Source organism: Vombatus ursinus, unplaced genomic scaffold (genome assembly GCF_900497805.2).
Source record: "Vombatus ursinus unplaced genomic scaffold, bare-nosed wombat genome assembly UNPS02009205.1, whole genome shotgun sequence".
Classification (NCBI taxonomy): Eukaryota; Metazoa; Chordata; class Mammalia; order Diprotodontia; family Vombatidae; genus Vombatus; species Vombatus ursinus.
The window spans coordinates 26,656,681-26,671,613 of NW_020948983.1; the positions used below are offsets into that span (position 1 = coordinate 26,656,681).

Here is a 14,933-nt window from a genome sequence, read left to right on the forward strand (position 1 = left end):
TATTACTTGATCTATGGACCTAAGAAGAGGTGAGTTTTACACTCAAAAGGCACCTCTCTGCAAAATTCTAGCAGTCAACAGTTTCTTCTTGCGTTCACAAATCATGACATTTCCTGCATTATACTAGATTTATTCTTCTCTTATTTTGTTCTTTAACTCTTCCTGTTTGTATCTTCTCAGCAGAACTGCATATCCCTTGAGGGCAGAGGCTGTACAACATCATTCCTCATATTTCTCACTTTTATACAATGCCTGGCACATAGAAACAGTAAATATATATTTATTGACTTATTACAGATAAAAAAACTTCTGAGTTACAACAAAAAATGATGCAGAAAACGAAACAGCATTCATTAGAAAGAATGTAGTACACAATAAACCAAAAGCCTCCAAGCAAAAATCTGTTATTTTTAAATGAAAATATTTCATTATTTATGATACCCAGAGAAAGTCTGGTATTACACAATATTCCCAGTGGTGGTTTCCATGAAAAAAAAACTCATGATCTAGAACCAGGAAGCATTTTAAGACCTGTTCTCATAGGGGTACAGTGTGGTATGGTGAAAAGAGCACTGGATGTGAGCTAAAGAATCTAGGTTCAAAACACGGCCCTGCTACTTACTAACGATATTGCTTGGGGCAAGGCACTTCTCTCTGGGCCTCAATTTCTTTTACTGTAAAATTGCAGGAATGGATTAAATGATCTGAGATCCCTCCCTTCCAGCTTAAATCCTCTATCTACAGTAATTTAAACCAAATCAAAGCACTTAATATGGAAAAAACAAGTGCCCTTAAGATTCTAGGCAGACCAGCTGCTTTCATAACATCAGTATGACAAAATTAAGTGTACTATTGGTTCTGTAAATGTAAACTTGACTCTTAATACCAAACATTTCTCTTACCACTCCATTTATTAAGTGGAGGTGGCAATATCACAATAACAAAATATGCCTAAAGCCAGTATTTTGCGTGACCTTGAAAAACAGTAAATAAGCATTAAGATGGCTCTTGCCTCTGAAAATGACTCATCAAAGGGCATGGGTAGAAAAGACCTATGCCCTTTGCTAAGTAGTAGAAATACACTCTGGTCTTAGTTTATTCACTAATTTGTGTAAAAATAAGCTTACTGGTCTTTAATACAATGGAAAGAGCAGCAGAATCAAGAAATCTCATTTTAAACCTCACTTCACATATCCCATTCCTTTGTGACCCTGGTCAAGTCATGTCTCTTTGAGCCTTAGTCTGCTCATTTGTCAAATGAGGGAAATGGATTATATAGCTGGTGAGGTCCCTTACTGCTCTCTATCTATAATTCTATAAACAAGCTTGAATGGGGATGAATGTTAGCAACGGGCATATTATGACAAGGGAGAAACAGCAGAAGCAGCAGAATCACCAACTTCAGGGCTAACTGGGATCACTAAAAAAGGTAAACAGTCCTACGTTCTTTAAGACTCTTAAGCATATTTATGATTAAGCCACTGAGAAGCTAGTTATGTTCAGCGTAATATTTTATAAGGCATATTTATGTAGTAGGCACTTAATGTCTGCTTAATGAATGTAATTTTCCAGATAACTACAGCTTAACCTTATGCATTCAAACTCTTAAAATACTTTTGCATTTATTATTCATTTGTGGAACCTCTCATTTCTCAATGAGATGAAATAAATTACTCATAATCATAAAATGTGAGATGGAAAAGGCCATGAAGAGCCTCATTTTACAGATGAAAAAACTGAGCCCCCTTTTAATTTAAACGAACTTGCCCAAAGTCTTATGGGTAAATAAAATAGTGATTAGAATTTGAACCCAGGCCTCTCGCTCAAAATCTCTTTCCACTAACATTCTGCCTCTTGTACCTGCTGATATTAATAAAGTACTACTGTAAAGGCAAAGTGACTGTGGAGAAGAAAAAAAAAAACAAACAGCTCCCTGTCAGTTTTTCAAGTCAAAATACTGAGAGCAAGTGTCATATTTGTACATTTAGGAAACAGAGAGTAGCTTAGTGGTAAGAACAATGGGCTATCAGTCAGAAGACTGGGTTCTAATTCTTGCTTTTATAAGAGTGTGACATCAAACAAGAAACCTTAACTTTTTTGTGCTTCTCTTTCCTTCATCAAAAAATAGTGAGGCCATACATAGGGAAGGAAAATTTCTGTACTTCTCCACTTCACAGGTATGTTATTATGATTAAATGAAAATCATACAAATATAGTGTTATTACTCCTTCAGTATTCAGTTAAATCACAGGAATGTCAGTGGACATTTGTACAATGCTTTAAAGTTTGCAAAGTACTTTAAGTATATTACTTCATTTAATTAGGAAAATAAAAACCTAAGGACTACCCATAACTTTAAAGTTTAAAAATTCAAGTTCATTTCCAAACCTAAACTCCTTCCTCACAGAATAATACTAAGATCTAGAACTGGAAGGGACTTTAAAGATCAATTTACTCAATTCTCTTATTTTGCAGATATAAAGAGAGCGATAATGTAACCTTCTTAAAGTCATACTGATAATTAAGTAGAAGAACTAGGATTGGAACATAGGTCTGACTCAGAATCCAAGGGCTCTATCCACTACACTGTTACCTTAAAATTTCTAAACGACAAGCACCAAGCTATCCTGAAATGTAAGGCCTTAAGCATCAGGATCACCTACATTTACATAGCTACAATTTACAAAATACAAGGTAAGCAGTATAAGTACTGTTATTTTCAAGATGGGACAACTAAGGCTCAGGGGGTTGTGCGGCTGATGATTCAAAGCATGTGGATACAAGTCTTCTGGTTCTAAAGCCCAACGTTCTTTCTACAAATTGATCCCCCACCCCCACCCCCCACTTCCATCCCAAACTAGTTACTTGCCCCTTGAGACTAGAAAAATGTGTCTTTGTCTACAAGAATAGGAAGCAAATTTACAACTGATATCAAAAGGCATTTCGGCCAAAGTAAAGGGAATGGGAAACTGAGGGAAAAGCCAGAAGGAGAGCTGACTTACAAGGTTAACATACAAATGTTTTTCCCTTTTTTCATACAATCATTACTTATAGGCATACAATACTATGTTATAAGCTACCATATCAAACATTTTGTATGTGTTCGGCCAGCACTAATTGCCTATACAGACGATATTCAAATCTCTATCCTTAAAGTCTCACCTTGTATCCCTTATGCAGTCCCAAATGTTCAGTTGTCTTGAAATATATGTTTATTTAGGTGTTTCACTGATACTTGAACTTAATATGTTGAAAACAGAACTCATTTTCTTCCTTAAACTGTCATTCCTTCTCAGTTTCTAAAGTAAAATGATCTTCGTGAAATTAATAGTTTTTGAGGAAGTCCCCAGGACTTCCCAGATTAACATAACCATCAATTTCCTTTTCTTCCTAAAATTCCCATTTTGCCTTCTATTCCAGTTTATCCTTATGAAAGGATAAAGACAGAAGGAACCCTTAAAGATCATTTAATGAAACACACTTGTTTTGCACATACAGAATCTAAGAAAAAGAAATGAATTGCTCAAGGTCACTGAACTGTATCTTAAACACTTCATTTGAAAACTCAGCTGAATTCTGTGAAATCTTGTTCAATTTTACTGATTTCCTCTACCACCCTATTACCCCACCCAGGCTCCAAATGTTTCTGTCTAATCATTAAAATGGCCAGACCTGGACCCTGTTCTTCAGATTATCTCCTCTAGTTCTACTCTTTGATTTCCAAGACCCTGTCTTGAAAGTAGGCACATTCTCACATCAATGGAGAAACATCATCTGATCTGCATTTTTTAGCATTATACTCTCCACTTTTTAATCATTCTATAAAGATTAAAATACTACTGGCCCAGAAAATATATAGATAGAAAAACCAAAAACTGAAGGTTGAAGGAAACCATAAATCACAACAGAAAGAAATAAGTGATTTAATTTTTGTTACTCCTCTGTACACATTTTAAAGCAACTGTATTGTACATAAAATACTTCTTATTCAGAAATGCCAGATATGCAGAGAACATGGAATTTTCTTTTTAATTAGGCATTAATCAGAATATCCCTTGAACTTAACATTTTCCTCCCTATTTAGTTCTTCATCAAATTTCACCTATCCTCTTTTCTGTAAAAATTTCCTATTTCAACCAATGCCAGTCTTGTGACTAAATTACTTTCATTATGCCAAGTAATGTTATTTTCATTTCTCCTCACTATGGATTCTGCTTTAACCAGCAAAGCTCCTGGTAGTCTTCCTTTTATCGGTCTCCTTCTATCACTTTGCAATCTCTCCACCCACCCCTCATTCTTGCTGGAAAAACATTCATTTTACCTTCAAAAACTTACTGAAAGACTGAGCTACACGAAGCCTCCTTTTCCTTGATTTGCCCACCTCCAACTGCCATCATAAGCATTATATTCATTTTCTTGTCTTTGTAAGTCTTTTGCAAGCATATGCTGTCTTTTATGGCTAATTAGGATTACAAAGCCCTTGTGGGCAGGGACTATATCTACCACACAATAGCTACACTAACAGACATACAATTTAGTTAATATTTATGATAATCCATTACTCTTATGGAGTACCTTAACTCATTTTGTGTCTTTCTGTGGCACCTATTACAATGCTCTGTACAAAATAAGTTCTGAAATATTACTGACTTAAGCTTTACCAAGGAGCCTAACACTAACTCCCATGATAGTATAATTTCCCTGTGACGGTATGAAACTTATGGCCAAATGCCTCCTTTTGTCTCACTGATAATTAAGACTATGAGAAATGCAAAAAATAGCATGCAATTTTATAAATGTCATATAGTCCTATTACATGCCATTCTGTGGTCACTTAAGGAGAGGAAAAGCAAAGTAAGGAACAAAATAGGACATCAGGTCAAGATGAAAGTCTGAACGCTGGCTTTCCCCTTCCTTTCAGTCCTTAGTCTCAGAGAAGCAGCACAGCAACAGCAAAGTGGCATCAGTAGAAGTTGAACTTCATCTGACTGCAAACAAGCAGCTGGCATGGACCATGTCTATTAGAGAATCACATGTTAAACACCATTGTATTAGGGAAATTAAATGCTACTGTGAAAACAGAAATTGTATAAATTCTAATTTTTCACTCAAAGTCATTTATTAAGCAATTAGATGGGGGAGGGGAGTGTGGGAACAAAGACCACACCAATTTAAATCTAAAGGGATGGGTGAGGTTAAAAGTACACTAAAAATCACTGTTGACAAATTTTGAATAGTTAAATTCAAACAGACTTTAAAAAAGTTTTATTAATATCTGCTTGACACGTCTGTTTAGCAGTCTGAACAATCAAATCAAGTCTTTTTTAGAACTCTAATTAAGAAACAGTTACCAGTATGCAACGTTAAATACTGGAATCCCATCCCTCATGAGGTCAAGATGGTACAACTTACCTTGAGTGGAATACTTATACATTTAAGTCTTAAACATTTAAAAAATTATTTTACTAATTTACTATTTTAGTATCACTATCATTTAAGTTCAACAGTTTTCACAGGCAATTTGTTTTTTCCTTTGGCATCAAATGTCAGAAGGCTATACAGAATTACTATATCTAAGCTCATCTTGAAGTGTCTCTAGATATGAGCAGAAGAAACGAAAGTATCAATGAATGTGATCCAATTATCATGGAAATGATAATTATTAAACAAGGATATTTGTGTAACACTATTGTTAGGGCACTTAAACACTTTATCATTATTTCATTTTGAATGACAGTATAAAGAAGGGAGCAAGCACATGACACAGAAGAAACTTGCACCGTAGGATAGAGTCCAATTTGTTAAAGGAAACTGCCCACTTTCCTCCCTGCTCCTGTTGCTTAGGACTCCCATGTAGATCTAATGCCCACTTCCTACCCATCAACAGAGAAAAGGGTGGAAATCAACACAAAGCTCAGTCCTCCTTCACTATTAAATACCATCTCCTCAGATCAACAGGGTTAGTGAACCAGCTAAAGAGGACACTGCAAATTTTCCCTATGGTGTTTTTCCTTAAATGAGTCAGGCCTTTAATAATAATAAACATAATAATAAAGTACTTACAGTCAGGGCTGACTTAACCCCAAAACAACTTCACTGGACATAGGAAAGAGGGAGTCATCTATGAGGTACAGTAGTCCATATCTAACAGCCCATATCAGAATCTCATCCCATTCTTATTTATGTAGTACTCTGAAGTTCTATTCTGGATGTATATAATTAGTTCTAGGTAGACTGCAGAGGGAAAAAGATCAGCTGGGAGATAATATTCCTCTATTTTATCAGTTCCATTATATATAGTATGAAAGAAATTTAAAATATGCTAGTTCACAGATTTTTCTCCTTCCTTTAAAGGACACACCTTCTTGATCAGGTATACAAATTTACTGACATACCCATTCCTTTCATAACCCTGGCAACCTAACTAATTCCCTCTACTGAAACTATTCTTGCAGGTCACCAACAGGCTCCTTTATTGCTGGCTTCAATGGTCTTTTCTTTGTCCTCATTCTCCTAGCATAACTGCTAGGCATCTCCACCATCTCACTTCTAAGACATTATGCTGTTCTAGTTTTTATTCTACGTATGTTTAGGCTATTCCTATCTAAACTTCTCACATATAGGTCTTCACTCTAACTATTTCAATGGGTAGGGCCCTGGTGTAAACTTTGGCTTTTAAGTTTTTCAGAGATGTCAGGCTATCCCTAAGGTCACCAGCTAATCTTGAAAAATCTTGTCACTTTACTTCATTGGTCCTCAATTTCCTCATTTTTAAAATGGTGGAGTTGGATGACATGATTTCCAGGAACAAATTCAGCATAAATGCTATTATTTTCCATTTTCTTTGCTAGTTCCTCTTTAATCTGTTAAACTACAGTAGAGTTCTCAAGTTCAGTCTTTTTTATATTTACAAGTAATTCAGTGAGAGAGTTTGAATATAAATTTTTTTTTTTTGCCTTAAACTACTATCTCTCTATGATGACCTTCAAATCTGTATGTTCAATCCTGATCTCTCACTCTCAACCTCTCTAAGTCAAATTACATATTAAAACTTTCTACTTAGATGCCAAACTCTCCAAATTTAACATCCTTCTTCTGAAATAAGATTCCCTCCCTTCCTGTCAACTGCATCAAGAGTCTCTTCTAGGTGCACCTAGATGGCGAAGTGGATAGAGCACTGGCCTTGGAGTTAGGAAGACCGGACTTCAAATCTGACCTCAAACACCTGAAAGTTACTAGCCATGTGACCCTGGGCAAGTCACTTAACCTCAATTACCTCACCAAAAAAAGGGAAGAAAAAAAAAGAAAAAAGAAAGTCTCTTCTAAGGTCTAAAGATGACCTCAAGTCATCTTTTTTTCCCCTGCTTTGGTGAGGCAATTGAGGTTAAGTGACTTGCCCAGGGTCACAATGCTAGTAAGTGTCAAGTGTCTGAGGTCAAATTTGAACTCAGGTCCTCCTAACTCCGGGGCCAGTACTCTATCCACTGTGCCACCTGGCTACCCCTTCAAGTCATCTTTGCTTCATATTTCTGTTCATCTTTTATACTCAGTAAATATGGTCTAGTAATTTATCCTTTAAAATGTCTCTTTACCTTCGGTTCCACTCCCATACCTTCATTCAACTGGCTTACTGCAATAGCCTCCTGTATAGCCACTATGACTTTTCCCACTAAATCCATCCTCCATAACGATCATAAACAAATCTTCATAAAACAGACTTTCATTAAGTTATGAATAATGTGCTGAACATGCAAAATGCTGACCAGAGTTACTGACACTGCATATCACTGGTGGGGAAGGGAAACCATAGTTACTACATGTGGCTCCCCTACCCCAAAGGAATCCCAAACTCTGAAGAAAGGAGTATGGCAGGGGCAGCTGGTTTTAATGACAATTAAGTAAAGCTTCAAGACTGACTAATGATTCTGATCAAACTCCTGGACTACGCAAAACAAACCAAATTTCTGTCATTTACAAGTCATAAACTAAGCAAATGCCAGTTGGCCAATTTTGTTCAGCTTTGAGTTTCCTCTCTCGATAGTAAACAAATACTTTTTATGATACTGTACCATCTGAAGCACCCTTAAATAGGAAAGCTTTCTTCAACCTTGTAGTCAGCTTGCCACATTCATTCAGTGATACAATATGCTCAGGGGCCCTGGGAAGGTATTAAATACAAAAGGGCCTTAAGAAGGGACATATCTGTGTGCCTGCTCAGTCACTTACTCACCTTGCAGGTCGTCTGTTTCAGGTATTGCTTTGTCCACAGATGTACTTTCCACTTGGGTAGATGCTACAGAGTCTGATAAAAGTGACTGATTTGATACAGGGCTAAAAGAGAGGAGGATAAATCTTTAGATAAAAAAGTCCAAGTTTGTGTTGCGTTTCAATATTTAGTGCTTTTAGATAATCAGGCAACAATCCAGCTAATTGCAGTAGATTATTATAACATATGGAATCAATAAAAGTAATTTTTAGCACATCTAAATGGTACTAGAAAATTAATATTTTTGAAACTAAGTACTTCAGTTAGAAAATTTCATCAAATGACCCATTTAGCAATTATTTCCATCAGAAGGTACAGTAGGCACATCTGTAACATGCTTCAAGTACCATATAAAGGTGATATGAATGATGTGATGAATAAATGCTTAAGAAACACTCAGGTAAATTTGCAATTTATTACAACATTCCCTTATTGCAAAATAATCAACCAGAACACCATACAATATAAACAGTCATGATAAGGTAGCACAGTGGAGAAAGTTTTAGACTGAAGAGTAAGGAGGACCTGAGTTCAAATTTTGCCTCAGACATTTATTAACTGTGATCTAGAGGAAATCATTTAACCTCTCTGCACCTCAGTTTTCTCATCTGGAAAATGAGAGGGTTTGAATTGATGTCCTCTACAGTTTTTCCCACCTCTAAGTAATCTATGGTCTTATGAGCCTAGGAAAGTAGGAAAGTAGGAAACTAGTTTTGGCATAATATATCAACTGTGGAATAAGAACACAATGCAATAAAATCTGTTTCAAGTCTCTAAACTGATGGAAAATTCAAAGTTAAAATACGTGAATATAGACATGAATGAAGTCTTACTAAACTCATTTAATCTTCACTCAATGCACCGCACTAAGTTTTAAAGGACAATTTGAAACAGATTTATATTCCTTAGAAACAATTTATTAATACTGGAAAATAGGTTGGAATTGGATTCAAGAAAGCAAAATGTCAATCATGGTAATGACTATCAGTCACATGTATAACCTTTAAAAAGTCATCTGATCTACTAGGACCTCTGTCTCCTTATCGGCAAAATGAGAGAGAGTTGGACTACATAGCTTCTGAGGTCTTTCTCAGTTCTAGATCTATGATCATATGAAGACCTGTGACTTGGGGAACAAGTCATTGAACATTTAAGCATCAGTTTCCTTCTTTGTAAACCAAGTTCTAGTACTACGTGTACTACAACATTCAGTTCACAGATAGGAAGAAAGCAAATCATCAAATATGAACATCTGCACGAACGTGGGACAGAGAAAACACAAGAGAACTGAAAATTAATACTTGACAACTTGACCAGCTATAAGTCAACAGTACTGCACAGGGATCCAAGGAATAAGGAAATTACCAGAGGAAAAACAAAGACTTCAAAACAAAATTAATTTTTACGTAAAATGAGGAACAGAAGTTACAGCTACCTGGACAGAAACAACCAGAATGAAATTCACTTTTTTGTGCAAAAGTCATTTTTATACACCATTCCTCAGGAAGCAAATGGGTCAAACACAGGTACTATAAACTTTATTTTTAATTATCTTTTTAATTGAGACCTGAAGAGACCTTACCTCGGCTGCATAGATGGGGAAGATGTGGAGTCTAATGTTGATTGAGCTTCTGGGACATTGCCTTCTGTGCACTGAACTGGTAAAGATTCAGACAGACTACTGACAGAAGTTGCTGTAAGAATATCACATTTCATATTAAAGTGTCTATACCTTGGTAAATCCAAGAGTTCATCTATAAAATCAAGGTTAGTTTTCCACTAAACATTAAAGATTGTTTTAATACCTAATTTAGAGATACTTATTACCACACACATATTGCCTGAACAGATCTCCACTGAACTATTTTAAGTAAAATAATAGTTTTGAGGCTAGAATGATAAACTAGGAAGAAAAATCCGCCAATTTTATTATCATTTAATCCACAAACATCTACCTAGTGCAAGTCCACACATCTGCGGTGAGTAAATAACTTTTAAAATGGTCTACAGTGAAATATACCTTGAGAGTTTGAAGTAAGAATTAAATGTCATTGTCAGTCTAGCAAATTATACTTCCAGGTATTTCATAAACGCTATGAAGACACTAAATGTGGACTGACATTATTGCCATTTCTAATACCTACATCTAACGCCTACTTAAGTTCTTTAGCAATTTTTCCTCTAATGAACTTACATATCATTCAAGATCTCTTCTAATCATAAGTTCTCATGTATATAATAAACACAAGAGTTTAAGCAAGAAAAAAAGCCTACTTGTTTATGTTACAGTATTGGTGTTCAGTTGTGTCCAACTCTTTGTGACCCCATACGGGTTTTTTTGAGCAGAGATACTAGAGTGGTTTGCCATTTACTTCTCCAGGGTTTAAGGCAAAGAGGTTAAGTGACTTGCCCAGGGTCACGCTGCTAGTGAGTGCTTAAGATCAAATTTGAACTCAGGTTTTCCCAACTCCTAACTCCAGGCTCAGTGTTCTATTCAGTGAACTACTTAACTACCTCCAAGACAAAGGTTAAATGACTTACTTTTAATGAGATTGATTGTGTGTGTGTGTGTGTGTGTGTGTGTGTGTGTCCATGTGTACACACATATACACGTGTAAATGATCTGCTTTAGCTATGAATTCGAAATATCAGAGATATTTCTTATCATGACTAGAAGTCATTTAAAACTAATCTGTTTAAGTGTCATAAGGACACTTTTGGAAATATCAACATAGAAACATAAAAATGTTCTATCATCCATGGCAAAAAAAATGCATTTAATCTTAAGGTGACAATTCCAGCACAAACCTGTGTTTATTCACTTAACTTAGAGCCTCTTGGGAAACTGAAGCAAGTAAGAAAATATATTAAATGTGATCTTAGCTCAAAGAAAAATCAGTGACATTTTAATTAATTTGGCTCTGGATTTTGATTTAGAACATGAAACACAATATAAAACATACAAGTATTTTAGATGCTGTAAAAGATAATCGACACTCTTTGCTAAAAGCCATATGAATTTTTGTTGACTTTTTTACCAGCCATTCATAATTGTCATTAAACCTTGGAGATGTTCCTTTCCCCAACATACTCCTTTTCTACTTATAAAGCCAGAAAACAACTTCCATGAGTTGGAAATAAAAACTCTCCAGTGGAAAAATCTCCTACTTCTCCATGCCCACCCCCTACACTTTGCAGATCAAATAATACTTTCAAAAATCTGCATGAAAATTTACAATATATTCTACAATTATCCAGAGTGAAGTTAAAAGTTACCAAAGGACATATATATGTGTGCGTCTGTCTGTGTGTATAATATATATTATACATACACATTCACGTGTGTATATACACAATACATATATGTATGCATGCATGTAATGTGTGTAGTAGTAAGTGAGCAAAGACTCTAGTTTATACACATTACTTAAAATAGGTATACTACTCATAAGAACTACTTACCAGGTGGGCTAATTCTACCATTACTACTATTCTGTCTTTGAAGATGTTCTTTATAGCATACTGAACACATGCCATTTGTACGAGGGTTTCCATAAAATCCACAGCCAGTGGAACAAAGCATAGGCACTTGGCTATGGTTAGTTTCTTGAGCCATGTTCCTCTTCTGTGCACCTGAAAATTATAGTCGGAGCATTCAGAGATAATACTCTAAGTGCTTTCCACATTAGTTCTGTATCATAAAAAATAAATAAATTCTACTTCTCTAAAAGCACATTATTTAGGTGACAAAGTTGGATCCCTCCCCCCCAACAAGATAAAAATTCACAGTCCCTTATGTCCCAAACATCAATTCAGAACAGAACTACAGCAGCTCAGGAATTCAGGTATTTTGGAAAAAGTTTGTCCTTAATCATAAACCTCAGACTCTTATGTTTCTGAGAACTGTGGGAAGCTGTTTGAACTCTCCTAGATTACAATGAAGCTTTCTAAACCATGAGGGTAGATGCCAGGTCTTCTCCAACCCAATAATGTAGTAGTAGAATGATAATGTCATTTAGCTGAGGGTTATCATTAATTGCAGGGAGTGGAAAAAAAGCCTTCTGTTGTGTCATTTTTCTCCCATAAAACAAATGGCTAACATGCCTGACTTATGACAAAATAGTAATACAATTTCTTCCCCACGCTTGCAAAAATTCCTATATGGATCCTTATAAAAATTCCTACACGGATAGTTATAGCTAGAGATAAATTTATGCTAAAGAAAAAACTAAGATATGAGGGAGAAGTTAATTTTGAAAAATTCAAAATTATGAAATTCTTTGGAAAAAATGGGAAAATGTTCATATACGATTACCTATACTTTAGGCGAGGAATAGGTGCTAGACCTGCGATTTTACTGGCATAGGGTTTAAGTAACTACCAGGTGAAGAAACTTCCTCTATCAATTCATATCACCTCTCAGGTTTGACTTCTAGATCCCTGAGATACAACACTTAGGAATAGTAGTAAGATAATGGGTCCTGATCCCTGCTAGAATCCAAAATGTCACAGAAGTCCTATATCCCAGCAGCTGTGAGGGAAGCAATTATGTTCCCCTGAAATCCTGAATCAATGACTTTGAACAATCATGAAAACAGCAGATGGTCCAAATGCCTGGAAGACCTAGGCAAAGCAGAGAGAAGTTATGTAACATAGGCAGAGACTCTAGATGGAGGTAATTATTTTCTGGTTATTTTCTAGGTCAGCCTCCCAGCCTGAAAGCACAGAGCTCATCAAGTTCTAACGCCATCATCATCCAAGCCACCTACGTGCTATGGAGATTATCCAAGAAAATTTCTTGCAGGTACTTCTTGGATAACACTTAATTTCCTAGGTATAACTGATTTAAAAACAAAAACAAAAACAAGAAAATCCCCAAACTACACCTTAGGAAGATTTTTCTTGGATAATTACCTACAATCTACTGCTTCAAGTCTTTTTGAGTCAAACAATCAAAGGAAAAAAATATTAAGTAATAGTAGCATCCTCACTACAGTTCACTGGGTTGAAATACAAACAACATACAAACACTTGATGTGGAAATCAACTGTGTAAAATACAGAAAGTTCATGTGATGGGCTAGAAATTCAGTAAAGCACATCCTATGATCTTTGCTTAACATAGCTTTTAACTCTCCTAGCTTTTTGCCTAGTTCAAATTCCTACATTTTATGCAGCATGTGAAAGAAATAGGTCTCTGTTTAGAAGTACTTCCACTACACCAATATCAATATATAAAAGGCCAGGGAAATTTGTCTCAATCCAGACAAATGTTCAATTCTCATATCCAATAGATGAAATTTGTAAAGTACTGAAGAAGCAGAAACTACTCAAGAGTGAAATCCCAGAAAATTATACTAAGTCAATGAAGTTTTACATGGCAATAGTTTTATTCAATTAATTAGAGCGATTGGTTTACAATTTCTCCCTTCTCCCTCCTCTCTCACCTTCTCCAGTTCCTCTTAGTACTCTATTAGCTGAACTTTGTAGGAAACATAAAATTAAAAAAATAATAACCTTGCTTTATTGTTATAATACTTTTTAATATGAGTTTTTGCCTATTTCAAACATAAGCTTCTTGAGGCCAGAGACTGTTTAGCTTTTTTCTTAGTATCCTCAGTGTTCAGTATAGTACCTGGCACATAATTAGTGTTTAATATAAAAAAAAAAAGTTTTCTTGACTGATTAACAATGGATTCCTTAAAGTTCAGCTGCTTGTATTTCAATTTGTAACAAAAATCAAATTTACTTTAAAATACTTTAATAAATTTATAATATGATCCACTACCATATGCTACTGATAATGACGAAATGGTGTTGAGTAGGTCCACTACAAATTTATTTTATATAACCTAACCTGGGCTCTCAATGCTGCAAGGCAGTCCTTTTATGTACCACCCTCACCACCCCCCAATTAACTCACTATCCCACTCACCACAGCAGTTCTTCCAAATCCTTTCATCCCTCCTCAAACCTTCTATGGTTTCCCCTTCTCCTATCCTCTCAGCTGAGAGACTTCCCTCATATTTTAACCGAAAAACAAAAAACAAAAACAAACAAACAAACAAAAACCAGCCAACTGCTGGTGAGAGATTTTCTCTAATCTTTCTTATCTCACACACCACTCAGATGCCTACTGCTGCTTTCATCTCCTTCACTCCTGACTTGCATACCGAGGTGATCTTTTCCCCCTGCCAAGGTAAACTCTTCTACATGCAAAAACGATGCCATTCTATCCATCTTCTCCAGAGACTGCCCAAGTTATCATCACTACTCTTTTCTGGTTGTTTGTCTATTGTCTATAAATATGCCCTTGTCTCTTTCATCCTCAAAAAAAAAAATCTAACTGATCCATCTACCCTGGCAAGCTATAAGTAATCCTGTATCTCTTCTCCTTTTTCCGGCTAAACTCCTAAAGAAAACTTAATAAGTCTCTCTACTTCCTTTCCTCTTACACTCTTAATTCTCTACAATGATTTCAATCTCATCATTCAAGTGAAACTGCTCTCTCCAATATTACCAATGACCTCTTAACTATCAAATTCAATGGTATCTTCTCAGTCCTCATCCTTTTCTTGACTTGCTTTTGCCATTGTTGATCACCCTGTTTCTTGTTTTCGTAATACTATTGCTCACTTGGTTTTCCTCCTATGTATCAGACCATTCCT

The 14,933-nt window shown here is 35.7% G+C and overlaps 1 protein-coding gene across 1 annotated transcript in view; it reads right to left on the minus strand.

Moving 5' to 3' along the window:
- Window positions 1-14,933, minus strand: part of ZFAND6 (zinc finger AN1-type containing 6) — a 41,357-nt gene that overhangs the window by 5,837 nt on the left and 20,587 nt on the right. The window contains exons 3-5 of the mRNA XM_027851468.1: window positions 11,729-11,899; window positions 9,849-9,960; window positions 8,231-8,331 (exon numbers count right to left, since the gene is read on the minus strand). Of these exons, the coding sequence (XP_027707269.1) occupies window positions 8,231-8,331; window positions 9,849-9,960; window positions 11,729-11,882 (367 nt within the window). The 5' untranslated portion in view covers window positions 11,883-11,899. The remainder of the gene's footprint in view (window positions 1-8,230; window positions 8,332-9,848; window positions 9,961-11,728; window positions 11,900-14,933) is intronic.